Source organism: Perca fluviatilis, chromosome 3 (assembly GCF_010015445.1).
Source record: "Perca fluviatilis chromosome 3, GENO_Pfluv_1.0, whole genome shotgun sequence".
Lineage (NCBI taxonomy): Eukaryota > Metazoa > Chordata > Actinopteri > Perciformes > Percidae > Perca > Perca fluviatilis.
In genome coordinates, this window is record NC_053114.1 from 27317412 (window position 1) to 27338966 (window position 21555).

The following is a 21555-nucleotide window of genomic DNA, read 5'->3' on the forward strand; positions in this document are numbered from 1 at the left end:
GGAACCAGCAATCATTAACTTTTATGCCACTGCCCCCCTAATTATACCAATTTAAAACAGCTAAAACTAAAAAGAGGCATTTTGAGGGTCAGTGCACATTGCACTCTTTATTTGCACACACAGGTGTTTTCAAAGACCATGCTTGATCTCCTGACTCTCCTGTCATTTTAGTTAGTACTAGATGTTAGAGCTAGGCAAACTTTGGGTAAGTACGTGTTTTGTTTACATTTAGATTTTGTTCAGACTTTATTATATACTATTTGACACCAAAAAATAAGTTCTGTAAAATATTTGGGATGAATTTTGAAACGTTCATATACTTTGGCGGACTGCCTTGGGCCCCTTTTTCTATTTTCAAGGGCCAGTAACTAAATATATGACATTTGCTTGTGCCTTTCAATATTTTTTATCTGTTGTACACATTGACTGGTTGTACACCATTCTATCTGTTTGCCTACCAAATGTAATGGCTCTAGGAGTTAGGCTATGTCTGAAGATATTGAACCCTAAAAATGGCTTTCGGAAAGCAAGCCTGGAAGTTAGGAAACCTGACTTCATAGGCCGGAAGAAAGTTTCGGTTTCATTTCAGTAAAGTTTCTTTTTTTTTTCTTCATTTCAGTAAATTCTACAATCGCTACAAGTAGCCTAGCTACGTCAAATACTGAAGTAGGCCTACAGTACTTGAGTAAATGTAACGTTACTTAGTTACATACATTCCACCACTGCTTTTTTGCTGATTGAACTTAATTACTTTTAGTTAAGTAACACTGAATGCACCGCTTTTACTTAAAATGGAGCTTGTTTGTTTTTTCACTGATCTGAATAACGTTGCTTATTTCACCTCTCAACATATCTCACATATTCTGTGAAATATTGATGATGCGTTCAGATGCCCGTTCAGTGTTCTGGGTTTTCCATGCTTTAACAGTGACAGGAAGAAGGAATTCAGGAAACAAGAAGAGGAGGAGGAGGAGGAAGAGGACGAAAAAGAGGAGGATGGATATAGAGTGACGACGATGTCACAGCTAACCGTCAGGTTCACGGTATCTACCAGCGTAAACACCTGACAGAGGGCATAAAAGAGGCGGAGTAGTAACTAAACAGTAAATACCACTACTGTTGAACCACCGGACCTGATTGTCTTCTTCTTGGTTCTTCTTGTTGTCGCTCTCTGGGAGAGGAAGAAGGGCGAGGATATTATGGCTGCACTTTCTCCACACATCCGAGGACTTCAGACAGATGAGGTAAACTAACGCTCCTATCACATTTACTAGCATTCATGTGATCACGTCGTTAGCCAACTGTCTAGCTAACTAGTTAACGCTAACTGTAAGCTTACTAGCTAACTAAACAGTTAGCGAGCTAACTAACGCACTAGCTGGCTAACTTGCGATAGAATGAGTTTTGTGGTAGCTAAAATGTGTTACTTATTGCTTGAAAATCGATGTAATTGACCAGCCCTGCTTCTGAGCTAATGCTATCCAAATTTAGAGACATTTTTTTTCAGCCAGGAAACACAACAGGCTCCTTATCGCTTCTCTGTTTCCCGTACACACACACACACACACACACACACACACACACACACACACACACACACACACACACACACACACACACACACACACACACACAAATGCAGCGTGCCACACTGACATCGACCACACTCTGAATTATCTTGCTAAAAAATCATGTTGTCAGAGCTTTCACTCCATGTAACAATGTCAGGGCCCTATAGTTCTGTCATTTTCGCCATGCGTGTGATTGATTGCAAAATGTCATGACGATTCCCTAACTTCCCAGTGAAAGCGTACATAAGGGTTGTGGGTTATGATCGGTTATGATGGGTAATGTGCAGCGGTGCCTGTCTTGTCAGGATGTTGCGTCATCGCGTAAAACCCTGATTGTTCTGGGGTGTGTGCACTGCATGCATGTGATAGGGATTCATAATAAAATGAGTTTTGTTACTATTATAATGATCCAGTACCTTGCTATTGATTTATATAGTATTAACGGGACCTGTAGGGCTATATAGCATAACTGTACCTGTCTAGTGAAGCACATTGCAATACCAACACCAATGCCAATATTCAGCATCTACTGGACTTGCATTAACCATGTACAGAATTTATAGGTATTATTATTATTATTATATATTGTCAGAGTTAGAGTATGGTCTTATTTTTTAGGTTTAATCCAGTTTCTAGTCAAGATTTTAGTTTTTTTATTTGATCTTGTTATCTACCTCTTTGAGTGTCCTTATGTGTTTTGGTTTGTGACTTATGGCAAGCACTCTTATCATATTCATAAACTCATTCGTATTTTTTTGTTATTTCAGCAAGAAACCAGAATCCTTAAAGTGAAAGTCATTGCTGGAATTGGGCTGGCCAAAAAAGATATACTGGGAGCCAGGTAAGTTGTAGATAGTTAACACTTGCTCTGTAATAAGTGCTGTATAACTTATGAATATGAGTAGGGCTCAAACTAACTATTAGTTTGATTAACAATTAACCTTCCAATCATTTTCTTCATTAAACAATTCTGATATCATCAAATATATTGTTTTCTTTTTGAATAAGCAGTCCTAAACCCAAAGATAGTCAGTTTAATATCGCACAAGATACAAAAGCATCAAATCCTCACAATTTAGAAGCCAGACACATCAAATTTATCACTAAATGAGTAATTATTTTGGCTTCATCAATATAAAATTGATTATTTTTCAATTAATTGATTAATCGTTTACAATATAGGTCATAAAATTGTGAAAAATATCTGTCACAATTTTGCAGATCCCAAGATGCATCTTAAAATAGCTTGTTTTGTTCGACCTAAAGCCCAAATATATTAATTTACAACAATATATATTAAAGAGAAAAGCAACTACTCCTCACATTAAAACCCTCAAAATAATTAATAAATTCCAAATTGATTATGACAATTTTCTGTAAAATCAAAGTCCTCATCTTCCTGTGCATGTGTCAGGGCCATTTCCTGTCAGTTTCCTAATTATTGTCAGTAAAGCTGGACAATCAGAACTTGCTAAAATTGCATCCTCTAATCCATTGTCTAGAGTGACAGGAAGGCAATTACAATTTTCTTTTCCATGACCAAACATCACACGTATGCCAAAGCCATCTGTTTGAATGAATCAGTTTGTGCAAATGCAATCTGACAATGACATCTATCCAGAGTTTATGAAATGTGGATTTTATGCCTTTATGTCAACTGTATTTTTAATAGTTAACGTCATAACCAAAATTGCTGTATTAGCATCACTCTAATGTAACACCAGTCACTTAATATATTACTAATGGCACAACATTGCTGCAGGCCTAAAGTGGCATAAAGATTGGGCATTGGATAATGTGATTGATTGATGTGGTTTTAATGCACATCACAGTGTATCAAACCATCATGAAATAACTTTTACAGTCAACCTTGCGTTGAGCCTAATTGAGCCGGAACCATTATGTTAATGTTTCTCAGGTCTGAATGCAGCGCCTGAACTGATCAGACAATGATGTACAGTAAAGTGGTTTGCCTCTTTTAGAAATAAAGTAGAGACTCGGCAGCAGAACCACACAAACCACTAATACATGAAGAGCAGAAAGTAGATCATAGCTGTCTAAACTTAATTTTGTATTGTTATTTTGACAATAACAGAACAGACAAAAACAGACCAAACAGGGGACATCAGACTGGGTCATTGTGGGTAAGGTAAAATGTTTGACCTCATGAAAAACAAGAAATGAAAGGAAACCAGGTTCAATTTGCAGTATCACGATCTGTGGGGTCCTTTGTGTCCATGATTGTCATTTGAAATCATAAAGGTCCTTATGATCCTTCTGTTAACACTAGTACAGAAAGTTCTTCAAACTAAATAAATATCCATTTAATAAATCAAGTAAGATTTTCATTATTTTCCAGTACTTTTCACACTTTTCAGTGACGAGTCTCAATCCTTCCATAATATACATTTCTTGAACTAGTTCTATCCATTCAGGGACTGTTGGAGACTATTTTTGCAGCCATTTCCTGGTTATTGCTTTCTTACTACCTGCTAGTAGTATTTGTAATAAATATCTGTCTATATCTACGTATATATACGTATATATATCTTTATGCTTTTTTAGCCCTGTTAGTATGTTTCCCAAATGCATAACACTGAAACTGAAATCAAGCTCTATGCCAACTATTGACCTGATCTTTGTTATCTCCTCGAGCCAGTAAGAACAAATATGAGGACACTCCCAAAAAATATTAAAATGACCAGCAGACATATCGCCACGCAGTCTCCAGCACTGACCATTTCATGGGTTATAAAGAACCTTAAAGGGGTGATAGAATGATTATATAGGGTATTTCCCACTGTTCCTTATGGTCTCCTAATGGGGTATGTAACATTGATTGGGCCGAGAATTGCCCGGTTGCTATTTTATGGGCCCTTATGCATCCCTGTGTTTTGGCCCTATTTGGAACAAGAGCTTTTCTTCCAAATATGGTATGCTCATGAATATTTATATGAGCTGCGCGCTGATTGGTTGACATACACATACATTGGAGACAAGACAGCAGGTCTCATATTTCAGACACTGCAATGTTTCATTACTAAATTCACTTCTGAGACTTTTTTATGTGAGAAATCTACCATATAAAGCTCAAATATGGGCCGTTATACGAAAATTGATGGCTAATTGCAAATTTGGTAAGACTTGTCGGACTTCAGAAGGTCCACACAGTCTGACGAGACAGCGGCAGCCCCGCTGCGCTCCATACCCAGGAGAAAGTCACCGTTTCTGGGTTTACTGGACAACCGGGGCTCGGGGCTCTGCGGAGCTGGCCGGCTGCCGGCATAACTATAGTATATTTACAGTTTGAATTTCGTCACGCTACTTATATTACAGCTACCCCTAAGGTCTTACAAAGCTAATGCTTCTGTCCAATTTCAATTTAATGCATTTTTGTGAATATGAGGGGTTTCGTTACGGCCTCGGCATTTGGTAGTCCAGTAACCCAGAAACGGTGACTTTGCGGGGGTATGGAGCACCGCGGGCTTCCGGTCGTGACGGAGATCCATCTAGCTCACAGCGAGCCGGGGTCTGTGAAGGAGGACACGCCGGATGGTGAGGCTGAGCTCCTGCTGAATTGCGACACACAGTCGGACAAAATTTGCAATTAGCCATACATTTTCGTAAAATGGCCCATATTTGACCTCTACGTAGTTGATTTCTCGCATAAAAAAGTCTCAGAAGTGAATTTAGTAATTAAAAAGCGGACAAACAATGTATAACATTTCTGAGCTCTGCGTGACCAAGATTCAGAAGACTAAGCTGACCTCAGGTCAGTGGTGTAGCCTATGTAAATGTTGGGGCGTGACAAAGAGAGAGACTAGAGCCAAATAAGGAGGAGCCACCGAGTTGACGTCAACTCGGTGGTTCGTTGAGAGTTGCCCGTTTTCAGCGGCAGTTTCAAATTGTGAGATTTGCAGAAGAAAGAGGTGTCATTGGGATTTAGAGGTTCTATGTATGTCCTATTTACCCTCCAAACTGTCGTTTTTCAACTATGACAAGGTAAAATCGGTGTTGCCTTCTATCACCCCTTTAAAGTATTTTTCCATATGAATTCCCTCTAGATCTGAGCTTGAGGTGGTAGACTGCAGATCATAACTGTCTACACCAGACCTGAACCTAATGTGTCTCTCTTTGTCCTGCAGCGATCCATATACAAAACTGTCCCTCTATGACCCTATCGACGGAGTAATCACATGTCTTCAGACCAAAACAAAGAAAAAGGTGAGCAAGTGAACACCTACATTTGCACTTACACTTGTTTTATTTGTGGACTCCTATTTTATTTTGATTTTCCTTTCCATCTCATGTTACATGAAGACACTGGACCCAAAATGGAATGAAGAATTCTGTATCATAGTAAGTGAAACTTAAAATAAATCAACATTAAACATTTTAAATGCACCTATGTACTGTATGTACTATGTACTGAATATTTACACTCATTTATGTGCCATGAGATCATTTGGGGCATTTTATAATCGGAAACTGGATTCATTTACTGTATATTTCATCATATTTAACCATAAAATGCTAAAAGTCAGGACTTTGTTGGCTTTGTTGACCATGGCTCATTGTTGAACGCAGTATTTCAGCGCTCTGACTTTCCAGTCATTATGTTTCAGGTTGATCCCAGAAGGCAACGTCTGCTGTTGGAGGTGTTTGATGAGAACCGCCTGGTAAGTTATTTATTTATGGTCAACCTTTCTCTGTGTAATTTTGATATACTAAAAATCTTTGGTTGTAGGTTGTTGTGTTTAAATTGTTCTATTTCTGTCTCTGTTTCTTTTTCTACAAAGTATTTAATTACGTCTTGATGTTCACTAAAAGCATGTGGATTCCAAGTGTGGAAGGCTTGGATCACTTTAGGGCTGCAACCAATGATCATTTTCCTTTTCTATTAATCTGCCTACTGATTATATCTCGATTAATCGTTGGGTCTATAAAATGTCAGAAAATAGTAAAAAATGCCTGTATGCCTAAGAAGATGTCTTTAAATTTTAAAGTCTGACCAACAATGTAAAACCCAAATATATTCAGATTTACTATCGCATGAGACAAAAAAAGCTGCAAATCCTCACATTTGCAGTTAGAACAAGGGAATGTTTTTTTTTATTTATTTTTTTATTACTGAAACGATTAATCGATTACCAAAATAGTTGACGATGGATTTTCTTCTGATCGACTTATTAATAAATTGACAATTTTTTTGTTGTACTAGTTCACCTACAAATAGTGTTCACATCTGTTTTCTGACAAAACTAAATATACGTTGTAACCTTCCACCAAAGCTCATTTTTAGTGCACATCACTTTTATACTTTGAGCACAGACTACACAGGGGGGACAGCCAACCATGCTAAATGTCAGTTTGTTAAAATTATGGGGCCAAGTGTTTTGTTAGGTATACTGAAAAGGCTTTTCATTGACAGAGCTCCTGACTCTGTAGACTTGTCTGAACAAATCTTTGATAATGAACAGAAAATATTAGAAATCAATTTTAAGAGCTACTCTTCTACAGAGGGACACATTTTAATTGATAGTTGTAACACACGCAGCATATTGGACACAGCCCAAAATTGTTCAAGCCAGGAAAAAGTCTCACTGATAGCTTAATAGATTAGTTTAAAACATATTTTGATATAAAAACATAGTTTTCTCGTTACCTACTGTGTGTATACCACAAAACACTCTGAATGCCAAACAAGGCAATGTGTCATATTCTGAGGATAAGGGGATCCTCTGTCAGTGCAAAGTTAACTTTGGTTTGTCAGCCTGATACAGCTGCCCTTATTGCATTATTGCCAGGACATGTAATATTCTTGGATCCCTTATTATTCAGAGCTGATAATAACGGCAAATCTGGCTGCCTTAAGGGCATCCTAACGCCTGTTTACAAGTGTGGATAGAGATTGAAAAGAGTTGAATATCATGTAGATGATGGAGATATTACGGGTAGTGATACTTAGAAGATAGATACTGAGAAGCGAGCTTGTGACCAGGAGGTCGTTAGTTCAATCCCCAGACCGACAGGATAAAATCTGGGTGGGGAAAGTGAAAGAGGAGCACTTGTCCCTCCCTCATTAACACCACGAGTTGCCCTTGAGCAAGGCCCTTAACCCCAACCGCTCCAGTGGAGCTGCTCAGTGGCCAGCAGATCAGACTGTGGTTGTACTGGGCAGCTTCCAGGTATGAATGTGTAACTGTGTGAATGTGAACTCACAGTGAACCTTCCCTGAATAAATAAAGGTTAAAAAAAAAAAAGTTTCTGTTATGACACAAATGTTTAGCAACTCATAAGAATTGAGGTGTGGGTTGTTGTGTGATGGTAGATTTGAGATAGGAGACTGCAATAGAGATCGACAGATACTGTTTTTTTAGGGCCGATACTGATTATTTGTAGTTAATGAATCCGATAACCGATATATGGAAGTGATATGCATTTACAGTGAAAATGAAAATCTTTAAGTCAAAATTAAGATTTTGGAATGTTACAAACACCAACACAAAACTTTGTTTAAATGCTTTAAGCAATTATTTAATTCATTAGAAACGTTATATATATATATAAATATATATACACAGTAAAAGATAGTCAGATAGCGTTGTGGGCGGGACATTAAGTCAGACTCAGTAGTGAGTGAAACCGAAGCAGAGGAACAGACACAGAGCTGTAGCAGAGCCAAAGTAGCACACTTTTTAATTAATTAACTTTATCGGTTATCAGGCAAATAAAACGCTGATACAGACAATCTGCAAACTGCCAAAAAATGGCCAATCTATCCCTAGACTGCAGTGAATATTGATTACTGTGTTCTCTTATTGATTACACAGTTAGTGCACAGCAATGTTAAACCTTTTGGGAATGCCAGGTTGTAGCGTGATCTCAGTGGAGCTGCTGACCCAGTTTCATGCTGGTCTGATACACAGCAGGTCCTGGGACACCTGAGCAGCCTGACCTCAGAGACAGCACCACTGCTGTCTCTGAGGTCAGGCTCTGTCTGTTATATAAACACAGTAAAGCAGTTAGCCAACATGAACAGTCACTAAATGTCCCCTAACTTCACCTACACCTGCATATTGAATGTGTATGATGACACGTAGTGAATACATTACATTGCCATCTCTCAGTTAACATCTCAGGATTGTCAGCTGAGCAAACCACAATTTACTCATTTGGAACAATTTTATTAGAGCTTTACATAGAATACAGTATTAGGAAAGTAACACTTTCAGTAGCTAGTGCACCCTACCCTTAAACTCAACAGTCTTTTTATTTTTTTATTTATTTGTGGCTGCATGGCCACACATATTATATAAAGCCATACATAAAACATTTTTGGAAACTTGTTACTTGTTTTATTTAAGCTACAGTAGCTTGGTATTTGCATTTCCCCCCACTGTTAATTCCCTTTTAATCTATTTTCCACACTGTTCTGTAGCGAAAAAGAAGTTTGATGTGTTTAGTAGAGACATAGTAATATTTTCTTGAATATATCTTGCAGTTTTCTTACTGAGTTGCAGTTCAAATGAGTTTGGACATATCTTTAGCTGCCCGGTTCTCCCTGCTGCTTCATCAACCTGTTTGGTTGAGTCTGTTCTGTGAATATAACAAGAAAGAGCACTGTCGGTGCACAGCCATGTGTCAGATAGCTATTTCTAAGCGCTTGTCACTATGCACAACATGTCACATTTCAGTGAGAGGTTCAGAACGAACAATGCTGTGCTGTGAAAATGTTATCATTTGTTTTCTGTGTTCTCCTACTCCTCTCTTTTTCTTTATAATTCTGTATTCTTGTTGGTGGTTCATAAAGGAGCTTGTAGAACATAGAACAGTTGCTGCAGTTTGGTGTTTTGCACAAGATTTGGCTTAGATTTTCATCTACAGTCCCTCAACAGGTCACAATAAAGAATAAGTAAAAACATACATGCACATGTTGTCCATATAAACATAGCTCCTTCTTTACTCTTAGTTTTTTTTTTTTTTTGTAGTTTGGCTAAATGTTTCTAGAATGTGTCATTGTAGCATTCAAACCTGACCATGACTGACTCAAAGCTGCCTTGTCATGTCTCTGGTAGATTTTGTAAGAATTTGAAGGGTGTGTCAGCACTGTGAATGTGTTTCTGTGTACATGTGTGTCACTGCTGCTCTGAGATTTAGAGGAACAGGCAGGAAATGCAGGAAACTTTTTTTACGTAAACTTTTTTGTCTAGCTAGCAGCACAGTCTGGCAATGAAACTTTTGGTGTGTTTGTTGTATAATTATTGATCAATGATAAATACCTTTAATGTGTGTGATCCACAGTTTGACCTTTCACCTATTGCCATTATTATTCACAAAACATGACATAAATCTAATTGGTGGATTGCCATGAAAAGTCTCAAATAAGGCAACATTACACTCGTAGTACACACTGTGTGATAAACATTGCAGCTTCTGATCGGTTATTTTGTAAATGCTTGAAGTTAAATATATACATTTAATTTATGCTGGGTTCAGATCTTCTTCTTCTGTGGCTTGCTGAGCAGGTTAAACTGTTCAGTGAAGGAGGAGATTGAAGGAATGCTCCAGGCGACACCACGAGAGACCCCATGATCTAACAACAGTGTTGTCCTTCCTGTAGATACACACAGTGGAGGACTGAATCAGACACATCAAAATCTAAATAAGATACTTTCTAAAGTTTCCTTCCTGCTCCTCCATCACACTCTGCCTTGGAGATGCCTGTGTAGCAGGTCCTGTCTCACTTCCAGAGACAGCATGAATAGAGGGTATGCACATGACATCACCGTATGCAGAAGTTGCCATGGTTACTCCCCCCGTGAATGAATGGCCATCATGAATTCACATGGAAATCACTGATAAAATGCTAAAGAGCTGTTGTGCAACCAACTGCAGAAACAGATTTAGGAAGAAGTGTTTACAGAAAGCTAAAAAGAAGAGCAGCAAGCATACTTTCCAAGACCAAACTCCTTGTTGTCTGAATGAATAGCAAAAAGACTGGTCCAGACCTGTCCTGGTACTGGTGAGGGGGCGGTTGTAGACCGTGATGTTACACACACACACACACACACACACACACCAACCACTGACTAATGCTACGTTTACACGTGGCCGTCTATTTTCATAAACGGACATTTCAACCTCTCGGTTTTCAGAAAAGTGTTCGTTTATATGTACCCGTGTATATATGCCGTCAATGCAGTCAAGAGCACGCCAGACCTGTAGTTGGCAGTGTAACGAGAAGCTCAAGCCCACGTTAGCCAATCAGAATCCCGACAATAAAGACAACAGCAAGCAACCAATCACGTCCTCTTTCTCTCTCTCGGCTGCCTAAACCTCCGTTTGTCTCAGTTTACATGCAAACGTGCAAAGGAAGATTTCAAAAATCTCCACTTTGGCCGGAGTTTTTAGAAATAATCATTTTCTGTGATAAAAACAGGGTTTTCGTGTAAATGAGAGGCCAAACCGCAGGAAAATATCGGCGTCTTCCCTTCGTGTAAACGGTGATACAGTGTGTTTAATGCCATTCAAACAAGTTTTCTAGAGCGTTTATTAAATATAGCTTGTCCTTTAGTGTTTCTTTTGGTCACAATGATTTTATGGTGCCACATTCAATGTGTATATTACAGGTGGCTTTGCTTTATTATGGGCCTATTACACCATCCCGTATGACTTGGCATAAATAGTGTAGCATGTGTCACCAATCTTATCTTATGGCCTAAGCACCACCATCAATTAAATCTGTTTTTGGACAGATGAGTGATTCATAGCCAATCACAAGGTGTCCTAGTAGTTTGTCATGTTGGGTTAAAAAATAGACAGCTGCAGCAGGGAAGTGTCCTCTGGTGAATCATGTCTTTATCCTGGCTGTGTCTTTTAATATTACATCTAATTCAAATAATGATTTGGATGCAGAGAAATGCCATGAAATAGGCCAGCCTGACTCACAATAGGCTACCATTAATAAACAGGACTGTCAACAGCCATGGAGAGGAAATCAAACCAGCACTGACTGTTACATGAAGTGTCATATAACAGGTCATGTCACTGTCAAATCTTGCTCTCATCTTCCATGTGTTTTCTGTGGGCAGACAGATAATATTTCGCTGATTACTTCGTCATTGCTTAACACATCTGTTCCTTTGCAAGCAAAACACATTTTCTGAAATATTTATTTGCTTTAGTTGTACTTTTTTATGAAATAAGTTTAATGGTTGTTGCAGTTTACAAAAACTTTCCTGCATATTTTCACAGGCTGTGATGTTTTTCTTTTTTGTGCGCTATGTGATTTCACAGCGCAGTCCTCATTTTGATACAGAATTATGTTGAAAGTCATTCCCTTTTGATTTCCTGTAATTCAATAGCAGTTGGTAAAAATATTCCTGGAGGCACAGAGCAGCAGAAACATTAGAAGCATAGCTGCAGCAGGAAGTGGAGTCTTGAGTGAGTGGCCTGAGGCAGATGTAACCGTTTACCAGAGCTTCAGTCTAAGATGTAACATAGAGGGCTACCATGTTGTTGTTTTCTCCAAAGGGTGAACAGGAGTGAGGCTGCTGGAACAGACACGAGGTGTTAGACATTAGTCTGGCTTGAACTCAGGAGGTTTCGGTTAACTAGCAGCTAAGCTAAGGTTATAAAGCAGGTCAGTAGTAGAAGCTCTGTCCTTTAAGTTTTAGTGTAACTTTGTTTTCTGTATAGGGTTTAAGCTGCCTAAAGGGGCTAACTCTTAAGGATTCCTCTTGTTTCAAAGGTCGTATGTTTGGGTCATGTCTCCAAACAGAACCACTGACCCCCTCTGACGAAAAGCTGAGATCAGCCTGGAGAGGAATGTAGGTTGTCAACAGAGCTATTTTGGCAATGTACAGCCGCTAATGATTGTGATCACAGAGCAGAGCTCGGAGCAGTTGCTTTGCTTTCCTTTTTTCCTACCAGCAAGTTTGATCATGCAGCTCTCACCGATGCTGCAGGGATTAGAGAGTTAAACGAATGGCACGTCGGCTGCGCTTGCATTTTGCGTCAAGGAGAAGCAACACGGACCCTCTGTCAGAAAGCCTCAGCAGCCATGGTGAGCAGAGCGGAGTTAGTGTGTCAGCTCATAGCCCCGCAGAGAGTCTGGCGCACAGTTCTGTACACTTGAAGGTGACTCCTTTGTCACCGAACTATGCTAATTTACAGCAGTACTCTTCAGTATTCATACCCAGGGTTAACACTGGAGGATTTAATAAAAAGAGCATTCTGCAGATCTCGCTGCAGCCCTGTGGAAAGCTCAGTGGAGAGCTTAATGGCAATATAGAGGATGGAGACCCTGGGGCCAGTGAAGGAGGAGCAGGCAGTGGCTCTGACGGAAGCTCGTGCAGCAGCAGCATGGCCAGCGATGCCGGGTACTGTAGCAGCAACAGCATCTTTGAGCCAGAGGCTTCAGAAAAGCACAGGACCACCCAGGAGAGGAGTCTACTCAGCCGAAAGTCCAAAGTCCCGCTGAGACGGTGCTCCTCCTTGGTTATATTTCCAAAGAGCCCCTGCAGCACCCCACCTGCTTCCCCAGTCAGTCCAGTGGCTCTACCTGCTCTCCCACCAGCCAGGGGGTCTTATCAGTCATCTCTTCAGACATCTGCCAGTGAATTCTCACAAGATGATGAGGAAGTGAATTGCAAAGAGTCCACCACCACAGCAGCAAGTGACCGTCGTCTCCCAAAAGGAAGCTGTTCATCCGAGTTGAGGGACACCAAACACATGGTGCAATTTAATATTCCTATACAGGATGAACCAAAAGGAAAAATGGAGGACAGGAGTAAAATAAGGGAACTGTCATCAACTCTAGACAGATCGAATCGTCACTCTAGCAGCGTGCTGCTGCACTTTGCCCACCAGAGACCAATGGTGTCCGGGAAGGGAGCTACAACCACGGCTACAGTCAATGTGGAATATCCTGAGGCTCCTAACCCAGCCACACATCCCAAGGGTGAACAGGACCCTCACAAAAAACTGTATCGTAGTACTTCTGCTTGTTTGTTCTCCTCAACCAAACTGTCAGAAAAAGCCCACAAGGTCCGTTCATCAGTAAAAGGTCAGGAAAGGCCTGATGAAAACCATTGTCATCGCGCCATACAAAGGAGCTTTTCCCTGGAGGTGCCCTACGCTAACACTGGAATTTCATGTCACGTTTCAAATCCAAAACTCAGTAGTCCTCACTCTCCACATGTGCACATTCATTTGTCTCCTTGCTGCCCAGCTAAGTTGCCGAGCTCTGTTACTGATGTAAACACAAGCCACAATGGAACTAACACACCAAAGAGCCTGGTTCAAAACACCAAGGTGAGTGTTGATTGGATCTAGTTTATTCTCACTGAGCAACAGGAACAACCTGAAAAGCCTGAAACTTGTATTCAGAAACAAACAGCTTTCAATTAAGCCTTTACATGACACATGAATGCCCTACAAAGAAACCCTGTGGAGTCGCCTATAGAGTTGTTTAACTGGTTTAAGTAGATTTCATACTGCTTTGGTTTGACTGCTCAGATGATGCCACTTTTATTCCTGCTTTCATGTACATTATAAAATTAAAGTTGGACTGTCCTGAATATTGCAAATAACAAATATCTTGGCATGCTGGCTTTATGCTAAATCTTTATCTTATAGTTTCTGAAGGAAAGTTTATACTTTTTGACACTTGATATTTTTCAGTATGGAATATATATGCAGTGATAATGGTGCTCTCCTTTACTGCTCGCCATTCAAAACTCTGTTTACTCATGGTCAGCCATTAGGCTTACCACAAGCTAGAGTGGCATTCAGTAACTGAGAAGATCGCTACAGCTAAGTCATGCAATTAACAAGCCCAATGTGGACAAACATTCAGAGGTATTCGGTTACATTACAGTAAATCCATTTGCATATTGGTTTCTAAGAAAAGGGTGAATGAGAAGGAATAGTTGCCCATCTTTCATTTTGAGTATGTTCGCTTGTTGGCTCAACTTTAGAGTAGTTCTCCATTTTTACTATTCTGTTAGCGCTATGAGTAATCGACTTAAGTATTTACCCAGGCTAATTTTAGTGGTGGGAAAAGCAGCTGATATAAATAAAGTGCCTCTGAAATATTCTCCCTGACTCCAGATAGTCTGGTGGTCTGTAGCACTGCCCAGTCCCGTGGATTCAAATTTAACAGCATGATACTAGAGCAGCGCACAGTCATGCCAGCCATCTGTGGACATGGTGTGTGGGTGTGTGTGTGGTGGGGGTAATGTAATGCAGGCAGGATGGGAGCGGGAGCCTTTCCCAGTAAAAGGTTGGTGCGTTCCCTTTGCTATGGGTCCCCCTGCCAGGCAGTGTTTGTGAAGTATCAGGTGTCAGCCTTTCCCCTTGCATTTAGCAGGTTGACAAGTAAGAAGGTCTCCTCTTTACCTAATTAGCCAGTCCTTTTACTTTTAAAGATCTAAATTTGCTTTTGTAAATCTAGGTTTTATATTCTCACTTTATGCCTGTGAAATACCAGTTTCATGTATATTCATTTCACTTGAGCTTTGATGTTCATAGTCCTTCATGCGTATTTAGTCAAGTGTCACATCTCCCTCTTCAAAGTCTACATCAAATACTACATACCTTTGTTTACATCCTGACTGTGTATGCCCATAATGGAGAAACAACAATCTGATTCACATTCAATAAGTATATCATAATTCAAATAATAGGAAGCACATGTGAAAATAAAAGTCTTAAGTTCCTCTTAGCCCAGAAATTGATTGACATTATTTTTTAAATGTATAGTGATTTTCCTTACTAAATATGGCTAAATGAGCTTTGTACTCCCCTTTTACAGCAGCAGTAAAAATGATTACCTCATGCCTAAAAACAGTCTATCTACTATAAAAAACAAAAACAAAGGGGGAAATAAACAGCTATAACAATTGAATGAAAAAAAAATGTAAGTCTACCTATCCCTAGCCCTATATGGGCTTATTGTAACATCCATACAAATACTGCAACAGAAACAAAGTTAAAGCTGATAAACTATATAAGATAAGATAATCCTTTATTGATCCCTAGAGGTGAATAGAAAAGATCTCTGCTGTTTTTATCTGCAATGCTCTCATAACCCCGTATACCTCATCTTACGAGTTAATGAACAACAAGTAGTGCAGTAGTGACCACAGTACACAAGGAAGGGGAAAAAGAAGAAGACATACCAAACCTTAATCACGCAAGAGGAAATTACATTTTTATAAATGTGAATGAAATGAAAACAGAAATTAGGAATCTTCCTGCTGTATTTTGAACAACCCCAACAACCAAGATGTAGTATAAATGGCCCAAATTTAACTTTAATTTAATTTTCTAGGTTATCAAGTTGAACATGACCTACATGTCATGGAGCGTCCAGATTCACCTCTCTCAACTAGTTTTGTGCAGCTGCCACAGGCGTGTGTGTTTGTGTTGGCAGGTTGCATTGCCTGATTCAAGCCAAGGAAACCTCGATTTTCTTTCTAAGATTCCTTGGTTCAAGCTAGAACTCTTTTAGATTCCTTCAGAAGTGATAACATGTGATTTAGAGAAGCAACTTCCCCATTATGAAAACAGCCCTGCAACACCAAGCTTAACTCTTAGACTTTAACTGTCAAAACTGGAGAGAAATAGAAAGCAAAATATGACATTTTCCTTCCTTTAAGAGTTAAAATAAATATGTTTTGCTTTACACTTTCATCAACAAAACAAATGAACAGAACAGGCCATCAGACTTGGTGTTACTGCCTCCTGCTGTGACAGCAAATGGTTTCATGTGTGGAAAACAAGGGCTTCCTCATTTTACAGCTTCAACTTTGCTTTGTCATGACAATCAAACATAGTCTCTGCAGCTTTGGCAGTTTTTAATGAGTGTCTTTGCCAAAATATAACTTGTTCCAACTTATTTGATGGAATTTTTCTTTTTTCTCAGATGTGTACGTATAAATTCCTGATCAGGATAGTTCATCATCAGACATAACATAATAACATTAGCTGAGTAGCTCTTCAGAAGTTTAGGTTTCACAAGCTGCTGTCCACCTGTTAAAAGTAGTTTGTCGTTGCAGAACTAAGATGGATATCACTGAGCTTGCTCCACAGATGCCCAAACATGCGTCTGTAACTGTTTGCCACAACCTAGTACAGTACGTGGTCAGCACTGCTGAATGCCACATGCTAAACTGAGTTGCATTTAGTGTCACATGAACCTTCAGGGGATGCTCTGAAAGGACATTTATCTATGGCTGTCTTTTTTATCTTGGGCAGTCTTGTCACGTGTCCAAAGCATACACTTCCTCTGTTAAGCTTGATCTCGCTCATTGTTTATGCATTACCGTTTATGAAATACTGAGTTTTAATTTGACAGAGGGATCAGTTGTCCAATAAGTTTGTCGTCTGAGCAGATCATTAAAAGCTATGAAGGGCAGTGTATTGATAAATATTTATACATTTATAAATATAAGTAGTGGGTGCCTGTTACATGGGCTCTGGGTTTAAGTGTAAGATCAAATATACTGTGGAGTGAAAGTGAAATTTAGATGAAGGTAAATCTGTGTGACACTAAGTTGCACTCAATTTATTGATTTTAAATGTGAAACAATGCCATAAAATGAGATTACCCACACAGACATATTGTGGGACAGGACAATGTGGTTCAGAAATGGTTTTTTTTTTTATGTCCAATGTCTTAGTCAGTTTTCATTTATTTACATTTTAGGGGGAGGATATCGGTGCATGACGATGTTCTATATGAAACTGCCCTACTGTGTATTCTCCAGTACACTGGCTGTTCGTAAACAATACCAAAAGAAACACAAATTGTTATTTTCTTAATATCCTGTGGACTGTGGTGTGTAAATAAATGTAACCAACATTAATGCCACTAAATACGGAGACGTTCTTAAACATCAGTAGTAGTAGTAGTTCTTAAGTCAGATTTCCCCTGTTTACCCCGTCTTTACACCCCGTTAAATATAATAATTATATAAAATAGTCTGACTTGTTACTGGAACGCGGTCAACTCGGGTGTGACGTCATTCCTAGTTCCAAGCTCTGACTTCTGAGTTAAATGGAACGCGGCATTAGACTTGTGTGTCTTTACTTGTTAACTCGTGACTTTTTAGGCATTTTTTATTAAATATCCAATAATTACCTTTTATTTGCCATGATGTAGTTCAAGTTAAATACCACATTTAACATGAAACACAGCATGGGTTAAGAAATAAAATACAAATTAAAAATCATTCCAAGACCATCAGTGACAACTGTGCTAATCAAACTAGTAAGTAAAAAACCCACCACCATTGTGGTTAAACTCTTTGCAAAATAAAAAATGCATATAGAGGAGATATTCATACGAGTTTTCAGGGTCATTGCTGGTGTGCACGTGGCAAGTATCTTTTAACCTGGACTTGCTTTTCTTGGCTGCACTATTAGACATGCAAGGGCAGGAGGAAGGAGGCCTCCATCTATATTTGTTCATGTACACACTCTACAGTATATACCGCTGTTAGACAGTTTGACCTGCCGCGGGTGTTAATTTGGTCACAAAGCTGACTCCCTCAGTACAGTGTGTGTTTGCCTTCAGCACTCTGCCTTCGGGACTGAAACGACTGTGATAAAGGCATGCATTGATTGTGTGAAGTATTCAAAGAAATGACAGTTTACAAATGCTACATTATTTTGGTCCCCTTCTCTCTAGCAATAGCACAGTGCAGCCATTCATTGTGGGCTAATTAACACTTTACTATCTAGGCTACATACTAAATATATATATATGGAGATCAAGGTGTGTGTATGTGTGTGTGTTTGTGTGTGTGTGCGTGTGCGTGTGTGCGCGTGATAATAATGTCATGCTCCTGATATCCGTGTGTGACTCACTCTCTCTCTCTCTCTCTCTCTCTCTCTCTCTCTCTCTCTCTCTCTCTCTCTCCCTCTCCCTGTCAGACACGTGATGACTTTCTGGGACAGGTGGACATCCCCTTAAATCAGATACCGGTGAGTCATTGGTTGCAGGAAACTCTTGTTCTTTTTATATTAATGTCTGTGACTTGTTTAAGTTCATGTAAGTTTTAATTTATTTTGTTTTAACTGTAGCTTTAGCTGCACAAGCTCTTGACCTCAATCTCACCAATGTCACCATGTAAAATAAACATGCACGCCTCTACTCTGGTGTCTGTTCCACATCATTGTCTATAGTTTTGGAAACACAGTCCGCCGTGTTTATGTTGCACTCCTGCTGTTGTTTCATTATAAATACAACACCAACAAAGTAGCCCTCATGGTACACAGTCACCATCACCAGTCTCTTTGAATGTACTGTGTTATGGTACACTGCCAGATTTATTCACGCGGCTGTAAAAATGTTGGGAGAATTTAACATTTCCTTTTTATTTTATTTTTTTTCTCAGACAGAAAATCCTAATACAGAAAGGCCATACACATTCAAGGATTTTCTGCTTCACCCACGAAGGTTGGCGTTATTGCATGATCTTTCCCTGTTTAACATTTCATTTTTACATATATTTGTAGGAGAAATGATAAGCCATAGTTCTTTATTTTGAAATATTCCTGGCAATATTAATTTCTTCCTTGTTAAAATAAATGTATTAATCTGTTTGTCACGCAGCCACAAGTCCAGAGTCAAAGGTCACCTGCGTCTCAAAATGACCTACCTGCCAAAAAACCCAGATTCAGAGGAGGAAACAGCAGAACAGACTGAGGACATGGATGTAAGTCTGGCTGATGCTTGTTCAGCAAGGAGATAGCTCCTTCAAAAATATCACAGATCCTCTTGTGTTGAGTTTGCCTACGCAGTAATGCTTCTTACCTGTTCAAAATAGATCAGCTGCAGCCTCAAATTAACTTTTTCATCGCCCATTGAATATCTCTACAAATCAACTTACAAAGCCATAAAAAACAAGCAAGTGTATAAATTAACACATACAATTCTTTTTTGTTTTTGTTTTTTTACTGAAATCTTAAGAAAACATTTATTTCATGCTTATTAAAGTTACAATCTGGAAGATCTCTATTTCGTTCACTTTGGCAGCACCTATGGCAATAAGTGGTAATTGCAGGTGTGTTTTTTTTTTTTTGGAACTCACTTTCATTTGTTTTTCAAGTTTCATTGTCTGGAGCATAGGCGCCAATACCGTGGGTGCTCCGGAGCTCGAGCACCCACGGAAAATACGAAGCACCCACGTGTGCCAGACTGCCAGTTAATTTTTATATTCATTTAAAATTAAACATTGCAGTTGTTGGTGCTAATTGGAGCATCTGTCATAGTGTGATTGGTTATGTCAGTGGCATTGATTCTTAATGTCCCACGAAGCTGATCGCAGTTACGTGTCAGTTCAACTTTTCAGCTCCAATCCTATCTGTATTTGTGAGAAGTGGTGCTGTCCTGAGTTGAAAGATAGCCTACTTTACGGCTTTATTATGGCGTGTGTGTTCGTGCCGGCCGCTGTCCATTTCCTAAGATTCTAAAATGCTAAAATCTTTTGACTACTTTTTTTTTTTTTTTTTAAAGGGTGAGCACCCACAGAGGAAAACATAAATCTGCGCCTATGGTCTGGAGTCATCGCTCTTTTCTTTGTTTGTTAGGCCATAGTATCCATTTACTCTCGTAGCCCGCAGAGACTGCAAAAAACTGTTCGCAGAGAGCAAGTCTGTTGTGTTAGCTCCGCCTACCCTCTCTCTCATCAAAAATGGTCACTAACTGTGCACCACTTGTGATTTTTCCCAAGAATGTCACCACAGACACCCAGTTATAATGCAAATGCAAAGGCTTTCATCAGTTGGCTATAGGCTCAATCACCATTATGTTAACCCATCCGATAATAGATTATAATATTACCTTGGCATTGTCACTTTGGTCTTATGGTTTTCACCATAGAGTTTTAAACAATGAAATGTCATAGCAGTAATATGTGCTCTTTATAGTGTCTAATGTAAGTCTTGTCTTAAAACACATAGTCCATGAGTCCATTCTATATTTGTCCCATTGTGTGTCCATAGCCTTTGTAAAATATGCTGATGCTGAGTCAGAGCTCCAGTCTGTGAATTTTCTTCTAGTTGCCAAGTTCTTTCTTCTTTTGTCGGTGCAGTTAAACAGCTGGCATTAGAATATTTTCTCCATCCTACTTGTCCTGTTTTTTAAAACTTTTTGTTTATGTCATGCAGCCTGGTTGGGAGTTTCTGGAGGCTCAGGACATGTCAGGTCCCAGACAAAACCAGCTTCTGCCTGCTCTGCCCCCTGGCTGGGAGGAGCGGCAGGACAACCTGGGAAGAACCTATTTTGTCAATCATGAGAGCAGAACCACGCAGTGGACACGACCCACAATTCAGTAAGACGGCTCCCCTCTCCCCAGCAAAGTTACATAACTTTTCTTGTTGGTGCAGTACTGTGCAGCCATTCCTTGTGGGTTGATACACACTTTACTATGTAGGCTACATATTAAATATATAAGGAGATCAAGTCAAATAGTGTGTGTGTGTGTGTGTGTGTGTGTGTGTGTGTGTGTGTGTTGTGTTGTGTTGTGTTTTGTGGTTGTGTGTTACAGGAACGTTGATGTGGAGATGCAAAGAAGACAGAACAATAACGTAGATGCGGAGCATGCTATTATTACACGCAGACAGATCTCAGACCATGATGAGAACACCACACGAGAGTCTCCTGAGGTAATTTTAACACAGTTTTTATAAATGTTTTTTTAGGTGAATGGGTGAGGAAAGGAAATTAAGGATGGGGGGAAGTCTGTTCTGATAGCTGTGCAGATGCCATGTTGAAGCCAGGTGTTGCAATGGGGGATGTAACAGTGTAGTTCTGGCCTGTCCTCTGAGGGCTTTGGCATAAACGCTTGAGGAAATCCATATTTATTAGCTCTAAACAAACTAACTTTTAGGTTTACTATACAACAGAACACTGTATATTTAAACGGAGTCATTTGGCAGAGCTGCTGATGTCAGATCTAACCTTGGATCA

The 21555-nt window shown here is 39.4% G+C and overlaps 1 protein-coding gene across 4 annotated transcripts in view; it reads left to right on the plus strand.

Annotated features, from left to right (window-relative positions):
- The first annotated feature begins 958 nt into the window (after positions 1-958).
- Positions 959-21555, plus strand: part of nedd4a (NEDD4 E3 ubiquitin protein ligase a) — a 33468-nt gene continuing 12871 nt past the window's right edge. For 2 of the 4 annotated variants that reach the window (XM_039795272.1, XM_039795273.1), the window contains exons 1-10: positions 959-1244; positions 2339-2412; positions 5717-5795; positions 5892-5930; positions 6197-6250; positions 18516-18566; positions 18980-19041; positions 19198-19300; positions 20754-20917; positions 21134-21251. In XM_039795272.1, coding sequence (XP_039651206.1) covers positions 1200-1244; positions 2339-2412; positions 5717-5795; positions 5892-5930; positions 6197-6250; positions 18516-18566; positions 18980-19041; positions 19198-19300; positions 20754-20917; positions 21134-21251 — 789 coding nt within the window. In that variant the 5' untranslated portion in view covers positions 959-1199. Of the gene's footprint in view, positions 1245-2338; positions 2413-5716; positions 5796-5891; positions 5931-6196; positions 6251-12067; positions 13890-18515; positions 18567-18979; positions 19042-19197; positions 19301-20753; positions 20918-21133; positions 21252-21555 lie in introns of those variants that run through there. The other 2 variants (XM_039795270.1, XM_039795271.1) reach the window with 2 other exon arrangements.